General features: G+C 46.9%; 1 protein-coding gene across 2 annotated transcripts in view; it reads left to right on the top strand.

The window, feature by feature from the left end:
- The first annotated feature begins 222 nt into the window (after nucleotides 1–222).
- LOC147111869 (mitochondrial intermediate peptidase-like) overlaps nucleotides 223–10,964 on the top strand; it is a 192,460-nt gene continuing 181,718 nt past the window's right edge. Inside the window, exon 1 of one of the 2 annotated variants that reach the window (XM_085999204.1) lies at nucleotides 223–314. Coding sequence is in view for 1 of the 2 variants with exons in the window: in XM_085999206.1 (XP_085855332.1) it covers nucleotides 376–396 (21 nt within the window). In the remaining variant the exon portion in view is untranslated. Of the gene's footprint in view, nucleotides 315–360; nucleotides 397–10,964 lie in introns of those variants that run through there. The other variant, XM_085999206.1, reaches the window with a different exon arrangement.

Below are 10,964 nucleotides of genomic sequence, written 5' to 3'. Positions count from 1 at the left end.
GAAAGGTAAGTTTATTTTTAGCCCCGTTAAAAATTGTAATTAATTTTTTCAAAAATTTAAATTATTGTTTAAGTTATTTTATGTAATTTATAGTTATTTTTAAAAATGTGATTTAAAAAAAATGTATTTGAAGTTTTTGTTAGGTTTTGGGGCAGATTCCCTGCTCCGATTGGCTCCCCATGGCCCACGTGATCCCAGGGGACGCTGCGAACTAACTTCGCTGCTGGGATACGCAAGCACTGCACAGCGGCAGCTGGAGGAGACCCAGGATCGTAATCCCATGCGGCCCCACAGAACAACGGCAGGCACGATATGTAAGTGCAGGTCGGGAACTTGCGCCCGCGGGAAACCTCCGGCCCGAATTTCTGGCCCATTATGTTTTGGGATGGTGAAAAGGTATTCCACGACTGCAGATATGGTTTTGCTGAAAAATATGTTAAGAGATTTAGAACAGAGGGCAGCAGAAACTTCTTTTACAGAGAGTTATGAGGGTTGGTGGCTGAAGCAGAAACAACGTCAATATTCAAGATTAGAGTGGATAGGCGGATGAAGGAAAAAGTGTTGAAGGGATATGGGGAAAAAGTGATTAGAATTATTTGCTCACATGGAGGGTAAATGCTGACATGGACTGGTTGGGCTGAACGGCCAGTTCCCATGTTGTAACTTTTTAAGTATTTCTATGTATTTCACCCAATGAGCTTCGATGCAATAGATAGCTGATTCAGATACTTTTAAAATCGCTCCACCCTCTTCAGCAGAATGGCGATGACTGAAAATTATAATAAACTAAGGAACAACCATGGAATTGCTCATTATGAATCGAAAGACTCACTGTGTATTGCTAATGTTTAATATATTCTCAGACTACTGATTTGTGGTGACTGGATAATTTAATTTTTATTAGTGTTATGGGAGTGTTTGTCATATTTTCGGATTTAGGTAAATACATTTTCATAGGAGTTGTAAATCAGCAGTCTTAATTTATTATATGTTTGTTTAAGTATTTACGTCTTACCTTTTTTTAGAATCAGGTTGAAGGTAGGCAGGAGATCAGCATATGTTGATGTAGTTTTTGTATGTTAGGGAAAGGTGTCAAAGGTCGTAGTTGGAAGGGAGTGTTAGGGAGTTGGAGGAGCAGAAGAATGTCAGAGTATTAGGGAAGAGGGTCATTGGGCATTGGAATGGTAGGAAGGGAATTTTCCAGGATTTTGTAGTATTGGAGTGATGTGGAGGAAATGCAAAAGTGGTGGGATGAAGTGTGTTGGCGGAAGGGTGGTCTTAGGGTGTGGAAGAGCTGGGATGGTGGTGGGGTGTCAGAGTATTGGAGGAAAGCATGAATGGATGCAGATCTTGGTGGTGGGAACAGTGGGAGTGGGGTAATGGGGCATCATAGACAAAGGGGTTAGTCACACTTGTATCCATGACTGTGTAACTGGGTCTAATTTTTTTATAGTGCTTCCTGTGCTTCTACAACCTTAGTAAAAGTGGAGGAAGTGTTTTGAAGAACTTGAAGTGGTCCCCAGATCATGGTCAGGAAGGCAGCAATGGGGGTTTGGCTGTAGTGGGTGGGGAAGGGGTGTCAAAGTCTTGTGCATTTGGGGTGGTAACAATGATAAGTGGTAGGAGAAAGGGAGAGGCAGTCAAGGGGGTGGGGGCAAGCCACTGTGTTCAGGGCAACCAGAGGTGGTTGGAGAGAATGGGTAGAGGGGGGAAATATGGGCACAGGATGAAAGGTAGTGGGAGGAAGTGGTGAGGGAGTAGGCATGGCTACTCCAGGTGGATCAAAGTAAGAGAACTAAGGGGAAGGGGGAACAAGAGAATGTAGGCTGTAAGTCTCCAATTCCCCGAGGCATAAAACCGAAAGCGTTCCGGATTACCATTACTCTTTGTGAAAGAATGCTTTCTGATTTTACTCCTAATAAGATTGTCCCCCCTTGTTCTAGATTCCCCCACCAGAGGAATTAGTTTCTCTGTATCTAACCTATCAAATTCCTTTATTATTAGAAACACCTCAATTAGATCACTCCTCAACCGTTTAAACTCAAGGGAATACAAGCCAAATTTTCGCAACCTGTCTTCATACTTTAACACTTTAAGCCCTGGTATCATAGACTCATAGAAATTTATGGCACAGAAGGAGGCCATTCAGCCCATCGTGTCTGTGCCAGCTGAAAAAGAGCTATCCAGCCTAATCCCACTTTCCAGCTCTTGCTCCGTAACCTTGTAGGTTACGGCACTTCAAGGGCATATCCGAGTCTTTTTAAATGTGATGAGGGTTTCTGCCTTGACCACCCTTTCAGGCAGTGAGTTCCAGACCCCCACCACCTTCTGGGTGAAAAAAGTTCTCCTCAACACCCCTCTAATCCTTCTACCAATTAGTTTAAATCTATGCCCCCTAGTTATTGACCTCTCTGTTAAGGGAAATAGGTCCTTTCTCTCCACTCTATCATAATTTTATACACCTCCAATTAAGTCTCCCATCAGCTTCCTCTGTTCCAAAGAAAACAACCCCAGCCTATCCAATCTTTCCTCATAGCTAAAATTCTCCAGTCCTGGCAACGTCCTCGTAAATCTCCACTGTACCCGCTCTAGTGCAATCACATCTTTCCTGTAATGTGGTGGCCAGAACTCCAGCTGTGGCCTAACTAGTGTTTTTTACAGTTCAAGCAAAACCTCTCTGCTCTTATATTCTATGCCTCGGCTAATAAAGGAAAGTATCTCGTATGCCTTCTTAACCACCTTTTCTACCTGTCCTGTTACCTTCAGGGATCTATGGGCGTGCACTACAAGGTCCCTCTGTTCCTCTACACTTCTCAGTATCCTACCATTTATTGTGTATTCCCTTGCCTTGTTAGCCCTCCCCAAATACGTTACCTCACACTTCTCCGGATTGAATTCCATTTGCCCACCTGAGCAGTCCATTGATATCTTCCTGCAGTCTACAGCTTTCTTCCTCACTATCAACCACATGGCCAATTTTTGTATAATCTGCAAACTTCTGAGTCATGCTCCCTGCATTGAAGTCTAAATCATTGATATATACAGTAATCCCTCCCCAACCGCGAGTGATACGTCCCTGAAAACCCCTGTGGTTAGTATAACCGCGGTTGGCAAATACAGTATAAATGTTCAAATAACACAATAAAAAAGAATATAAAAGCAATAAAATCATGTTATTTACCTTAATCCTAAATTAAAAATCACGTATACGCAAAATTCACTGTCGCGGTTGGCAAAAGTTGTCGCAGAGAGAAAACTGTGTATACTTGAAATCCGTGTATGGCAAAACCGCGGGTTGGGGTGGGATTCCTGTACCACAAAAAGCAAGGGAACTCATACTGAGCCCTGCGGAACTTCACTAGAAACAGCCTTCCAGTCACAAACACACCTGTTGATCATTACTTTTTGCTTCCTGCCACTGAGCCAATTTTGGATCCAACTTGCCACTTTCCCTTGGATCCCATGGGCTTTTACTTTTCTGACCAGTCTTGCCATTTGGGACCTTGTCAAAAGCCTTGCTTGTGAGGGTGCCAGTCAGTTCCTTCAGTAACCTCTAGATGGCACCTTCACTTTGTTTCCCTTGGTTAATTGTTTCTAGTTTCCTGTGTTAATTCTTAATTGACTGTTATTGGGCTTATGAGTTTCACCTGTGATTTGTAGTATATATGTTCTGTGGTTTCTTCCCTCTGGTGTCAGTCCTCACAAGGGAGTTAGTCTTGACTAGCCTTTGCTCTGTGGCAGCTTGCCTTGACAAGCTGGTTGCCATGGTTGTTGCTTGTATCTAAGTCTGTTGTTCTGCCTTTTGTTCTCGGTCTTGACTAGGTGCTGACAAGTTGCTTAGTCTTGATAAGGTGCTGTTTGGACAAGCGTGTTGCTATGTGGAAGCTTGTCTTGAGCTCGGTATTGATAAGCCGATTACCCCTGTGGTAGCTTGTCTCGAGTCTTGTCTCGGCAAGCCGGTTGCCCTTGTGGTGGCTTATCTTGAGCTCAGTCTGGACAAGTGGGTTGCCTCATGGAAGCTGTCCTGAGTTCCTATCTTGACTAGCCGTTTGGTAGCTTGTCTGGAGTTCTTATGTATGTTATTGTTTTCCTTGTGTGAATCTAGTAATGTGTGAATCTAGTAAAGTAAAGTTCAAACAAAGTACTGTATATTTGCTTCTCGCCTCGTCTCTGCACTTGGGTCCAGAACCTACCTCGCCAGGACAGCACGGCCCCGTGTCTACACGGCTCCCACCCCGTCACATTGCTAAAATCCTTGCAGGTTACATCGAAGGCACTACTCTCATCAACCCTCTTCGTTAACTCCTCAAAAAATTCAATCAAGTTAGTCAGACACGACCTTCCCTTAACAAATCTATGCTGACTGTCCTTGATTAATCCGTGCCTTTCTAAATGACGATAAATACTGTCCCTCAGAACTTTTTCCAATAATTTGCCCATCTGTGAGGTTAGACTGACTGGTCTGTAATTACTTGGTCTATCCCTTTCTCCCTTTTTAAACAACTGTATATTAGCAGTCTTCCAGCACCACACCTGTAGCCAGAGAGGATTGGAAAATGATGGGCCTGGCGATTTATCTACTTTCAAAGATGCTAAACCCCTTAATATTTCCCCTCTCTGGGCTAAATATTGAGTGGCGCTCCGGAAAAATTAGCGCCCCCACAACCAAAATTGAGTGGTTGTGCCCCAAGAGGGAAGCGGGATGCTACTGGATGCACCCCGCCTCCCTCTTGGGGCGCTCCGAGGGAAGCAGCGCTATGTGGCGCTGCGGCACATCACACCACGGTATTGCAGGCGTTCCCCCCTTCTTAAAAGGGAGAGGCCTTGCGCAGCGCAACCCAGGGCCCAGCTGGGCTCTCGGGGATTGGGAGTGCCGACAAAAGAGCCTGGCACTCGAGAAAAGCCAGGCTGCTGGAGCGCAGCCGGCAGTCCGCGGGGGGGGGCGGGTAAGGAGGCCGGGGACGGGAGTTGAGGCAGATGCTGGCAGGCGGCCAGCAACAAAAATGGCCACCCGGCACCTCGCCTTTAAATAGCGCCGCCCCAACCGCAGGTAAGCCCCCCTGACCCCGTCGGACATAGCGTCTGGCGGTAAGTCAGGGGGCGCTCCCGAAGACCGCGGCCGTGGCGCGCTAACGGTTAGCGCCACCGCTAAGCTCCTGCTGAATTTCTCGAGAGGCGCTGGCAGCGCTGCGACCGGGCGCTAGTTGCTTTGCCTCTTAGGGCGCTAACGGGAGGCCAATTTTTCCTCCACTATGTTTACATCAACTAATATTTCACACTCCTCCTCAACTACAATGTCTGCATTGTCCCTCTCTTTTGTGAAGACAGACGCAAAGTACACATTAAGAACCATACCAAAGTCTTCCGCATCCACACACAGGTTACCTTTTTGGTACGCCTTACTCTTGCTTTAGTTATCCTCCTGCTCATTATATATTTATCCAACATCTTTGGGTTTTCCTTGATTTTACTTGCCAATATTTTTTCATGCCCTCTCTTTGCTTTCCTAATTTCCTTTTTAATTTCACCCCTGCACTTTCTGTACCCATCTATGCTTTCTGCAGTATTTAGCTGTCTGAACCCTCCCTATCTCCTCCTTGAATGCCTCCCACTGCTCTGACACTGATTTACCTTCAAGTAGCTGTTTCCAGTCCACTTTTGCTAAATCACATCTTAGCTTAGTAAAATTGGCCTTTCCCCAATTGAGAACCTTTGCTCCTGGTCTATCTTTGTCCTTTTCTATAACTGCGCTAGATCTAACTGAATTATGATCACTGTAGTGTCCGAGGATCAATAATACTCAGACTGCAGGAGAACAATAAAACAGGTATTTACTGAACAGAGAGTAATTCAAGACTGAAGTACAGAAGCCTGCTATGGCTTTATATACAGGGGTGGTCACTGCCGGTACTGCAGTATAGAATCAGTTCTTCTCTTAAAGGTACATACACAACAATTCCTCCCCTTTTAGATAAACAGTACATAACATTCATTTAACAACTAAATAATAACGAATTACAATTACAATTTTCTCTGTACTATATACATCAACTGAAATAATCATTTATAAGTTCAGTCTTTGAGGAGGCTTCCTGATCCTGACTGGATAACGCCTTTCTCGAGTATCCTGTTCTTGCGGGGGAGTTGATTCTGGCTCATTGTCATTGGTTGGTTCGTCAGCTTCCAATACCACTGCTTCTGAGGTAGACGCAATCTGTACTTCGGGTTGATTACCAGGTGCACCTGCTCGTGGTATGGGTTTGGCTTGTTCCTGTGACTCTAGAATCTGGTCAGCATGGCGTCTCACGATGCTCTCTCCAACGTCCACTGTGTACATTAGTGGTCCCTGCTGTGTGCATATCGTTCCTGGCTGCCATTTTTCTGTTCGGTAGTCGCTGGCCAAGACTGGTTGCCCTATCTTGAAGCTCCTGGTTGGCTTCTCATTTATGTGCTGGAATTGCTTATCCTCAACATCTCGTCTTATGTTTGGTTTGAGCAAATCCAGGCGACATCTTAGCCTTCAGTTGAAGAACATTATGGCTGGAGTTTGGTTGATGACTGCATGTGCAAACAAGAAATTATCCACCTTGTGTTGTAGTGGTATGTCGTCATTATGCATTGCCTTTATTGCCTTTTTAAAGGTCTGAACAAATCTCTCAGCCAATCCATTTGTGGCTGGATGATCTGGGGCAGATGTGTAATGTTTCACCCCATTATTCCTCAGAAACCTCCGGAAATCCTCGGACACAAACTGTGGCCCATTGTCGGAGCAATCTGTTCTGGCAAGCCATTCCTGGCGAAGATGGTCCGTAGGACTGCAATAGTTTTCTCCGTGGTGGTGGAGGACATTTTGATGACCTCTGGCCATTTCGAATGGGCGTCCACAGCGATTAGGAACATTGAGTCCATAAATGGACCAGCAAAATCAATGTGTACCCGTTGCCATGGAGATGGGGGCCACTCCCATGGATGTAGCGGGGCCTGTGGTGGAGCGTTTTGGACCTTCTGGCATCCTGTGCATCTCTTGGTCATATCCTCAATTTCTTTATCGATTCCCGGCCACCACACAAACGCCCTGGCTAGGCTCTTCATTTTTACCCCTCCCAGATGACCCTCATGAAGCTCATTGAGCACTCTATCTCTCAACTTGGGTGGAATTACCACTCGGGATCCACACATCAAGGTCCCCCGGCACACTGACAGCTGTTCTCTCCTTGGCGAGAATGCTGGCAACAGTGAGTCGCCATGTGCTGGCCATCCCTTCACCGTCAAATCATAGACCCGAGAGAGTGTTGGGTCATTTCGGGTTTCCTTCTCTATACTTGCGTTTGTAACAGGTAGACATTCGACTATGGTCGCATGGAATATCTCAACAGGGTCCACTGCAGGTGCTTCCTCTACCGTAGGCAACGGTAGGCGCGACAGCCCATCAGCGTTTCCATGCTGTTTCGTACCCTTGTACTCTGTCGTACTGATGTGCTCCTAGAAAGTGACCATCTTTGCAGCCGTTGCGCCGTCATCACCGGAACGCCCTTCTTTGGGTTAAAAATGGAGACCAGGGGCTGATGATCAGTCAGTCGGGTGAATTTCTGCCCGTGCAGATAGTGATTGAACTTCTTCACCCCCACACCAGGCTGAGGGCCTCCCTGTCAATCTGGGCGTAGTTACGCTCGGCTGAGGTTAACGAGCGCGACGCAAAGGCTATTGGCCTCTGAACCGTCAAGGAATTTGTGTGACAGCACTGCTCCGATGCCGTAGGGAGACGCATCACATGCTAACCGAATCGGTAGTGTTGGATTGTAGTGGGCCAATACTTCTTTTGAAGTGATTAGGCATTTACATTTTTGAAAGGCACGCTTACACTCATCACTCCATTTCCATGTTACTCCAGTTTGCTGTAGGGCGTTCAGTGGGTGCAGAATTGTAGATAAATTCGGCAAGAACTTATGGTAGTAGTTCACCAACCCGAGGAACGACCTCAGTTGCGACACATTTTCCGGTGCTGGAGCCTTGACTACAGCCTCAATCTTGTCCGGCGACTTATGCAACCCTTCCTCATCAATCATGTGGCCACAATACGAGATTTGTCTCCTGAAGAACTCGCATTTGGGGCGGTTGGCTCGTAGCCCATATTCCTGTAATCTCGTGAGCACCTGCTCCAGGTTGGCAAGGTGTTCAGTCATTTTCGCCCATAACCAGGATGTCGTCCAAGTAACACTGGGTCCCCGGGATCCCTTGCAGGACTTGTTCCATCGCCCTCTGCCAAATAGCCGGGGCTGATGCTACCCCGAATACCAGTCGATTGTACTGGTAAAGGCCTTTGTGAGTGTTTATTGTGAGGTATTTCCTAGACGCTTCTTCCACCTCCATTTGTAGATACGCTTGGGCCAGATCAATCTTTGTAAAGCGTTTCCCTCCAGATAGTGAGGCGAAAATATCTTCTATCCGTGGAAGTGGATATTGTACTGTGTGCAGGACTGGGTTCACAGTTACCTTGAAGTCCCCACAGATGCGAACCTTCTTCGGTTCCCCAGGCGTGCTGCTCAATGATTTCTTCATTACAGGAACGATGGGTGTGGCCCACTCGCTCCAGTCCACCTTGGACAGCACACCCGAACGCTCCAGACTCTCCAGCTCTGCTTCAACGGCTGGGCGGATCGCGTAAGGTACCGGTCTGGCCTTAAAAATTTGGGGGTTTGCGTTATCTTCGATTTTTATCGTTGCCGTTACTCCTTTTAGAGTCCCAAGTCCTTGTTGGAACACCTCTTTCGCATCAGTTAGAATTTTTGACAGTCGCCCAGGTGTGACGTCATCATCCTTTTTATCAGTCACAGTTAGCGCCTGAATGGAATGCCAATCCAATTGTATTTTTCGGATCCATTCACGTCCCAATAGTGGTGGTCCTCCATCCGGTAGTATATATAGATACAGTTTCTGTGTTTCCTTGCCGTTGTATTCAACTGGCACCCTTATTTTTCCTCTGGGGTAGACTTTTTGCCCCGTGTATGTCTTCAATACAATGGACGTGTCCTTCAAGGGTATGCGTGAGAATAGCCGCTCATAGTCTCGTCGATTCATGACAGTTAGGGCTGATCCTGTGTCCAATTCCATCTTTACTTGGGACCCTGCTATCATGAGGGTGACCCAAATGGTTTGGTGATCCTCCTTTGCGATCACGTTGTGTAACTTTAGACAACTTAGTCTCCTGCTCCCGGAGTCATTATCACTCTCCTGATCTTCCGAACTGCTGTCTGTCATTTTTTTTTACTTTCTTGTACTTTTCCTTAGTAGTTCTTGTAGTGTTGGTTTTCTTTCCCGACCTGCAGACTCTTGCTATATGTCCCATTTCCCGCATTGCCTGCATACTTTGTCCTTAAACCAGCAGTCCTTCTGATCATGGGTTGTTCTGCCGCAGCGATAGCACTTTTCTGCTCCATACGCCATTTCATTTGCGCTGTATTCTTGTGGTTTCTGTTGTATTTCCGCAGCTCCCCGTGCTGCTGCTTCGTAGGATACTGCCACGCTGAAAGCCTGTTCTAGCGTCAGGTCCTTTTCCGAAAGTAGTCGTTTCTGGGTTCCTTCACTCTGGAGCCCGCAGACAAACTTATCCCGTAAGGTGTCTGCCAGTCCTGCTCCGAACTGGCAGTGCTTCGATAACTTGCGTAGTTCTGTAAGATAGTCAGCATTGTTCTCATCTTTGTGCTGGTTTCTTTTATGGAACTTGAATCTTTCTGCTATCAGCAGCGGTGTAGGGTTTAGGTGTTCCTGTAAGATATTAACAATCTCTTCAAAACTTTTCTCCATTGGTTTAGCTGGGGTAATTAAATTCCGCAATAGGCCGTACGTTCTCGCGCCCATTAAATTTAATAATACCAACGCCTTCTTTCCATTGGCCACCTCATTGGCATTGCAGTACACTTCAATTCTTTCCACATATGTGGTCCAGTCTTCTACCTCGTTGTCGAAAGCAGTGATACTGCCACTCTTCGGCATCTTGGGTGATTTAAAATGGCGCCTCCCGCGCTTTTTCTTCTTCCCCAATGTAATAAAATGGCGCCTCCCGCGCTTTTCCTTCTTCCCCAATGGAATAAAATGGCGCCTCCCGCGCTTTTCCTTCTTCCCCTTGCTGCCACGCTGCTCCTAGCGTTCTACAGGGTAATGGCGGCGACCCACGGCTTCGGCGCGTCTCACTTTTCCTTCCCCGTGTTCTATCCTCTCCACGCTGCCCTGTTCTTGAGCACCGACCGCGCCCTGTGCGCTCCACCCTCTCTCTCTCTCTTCCTCCCGACGACGCTGCACGGCCCCTTTGCAGAGCCGCTCGATCGAGCCCGAGCCCGCCGCAGTCCGGAAGGGTCAGCGCACTACCTGCTACCAGCATGACTTGCTGGAACACCTCGACTGGGGAGCCAGGCCCAGCTCTCCACAGCCTCCCCTGCAACTCTCCGATGGATCCCTGGGCGGTTGCCCGCAGTCGACGCCCGCCGTTCTGACTTCGACCTCCAAGAAGCTTCTCTTCAGGGAAAAGATCCCTGTGAGGTGATGCAGTACTGCAGGTGAGTTCAAACCTGCCTGTCGCCAGTGTAGTGTCCGAGGATCAATAATACTCAGACTGCAGGAGAACAATAAAACAGGTATTTACTGAACAGAGAGTAATTCAAGACTGAAGTACAGAAGCCTGCTATGGCTTTATATACAGGGGTGGTCACTGCCGGTACTGCAGTATAGAATCAGTTCTTCTCTTAAAGGTACATACACAACAATCACTACCACCAAAATGCTCTCCCACTAATACCTCTTCCACCTGCCCAGCTTCATTCCCTAAAACTAAGACAGGAACCGTCCCCTCTCTTGTTGGGCTTGCTACATACTGGTTAATAAAGTTCTCCTGATTGCATTTTAAGAATTCTGTGCCCTCTATACCTTTTACACTGATTCTATCCCAGTTAGTATTAGGGTAGTTGAAA

This window comes from Somniosus microcephalus, chromosome 10 (assembly GCF_052327205.1).
Source record: "Somniosus microcephalus isolate GS21.2 chromosome 10, FLI_Smic_1.0, whole genome shotgun sequence".
NCBI lineage: Eukaryota > Metazoa > Chordata > Chondrichthyes > Squaliformes > Somniosidae > Somniosus > Somniosus microcephalus.
The sequence above is the reverse complement of the archived record's forward strand: the minus strand, read 5'-3'. Positions and strand labels throughout refer to the sequence as shown.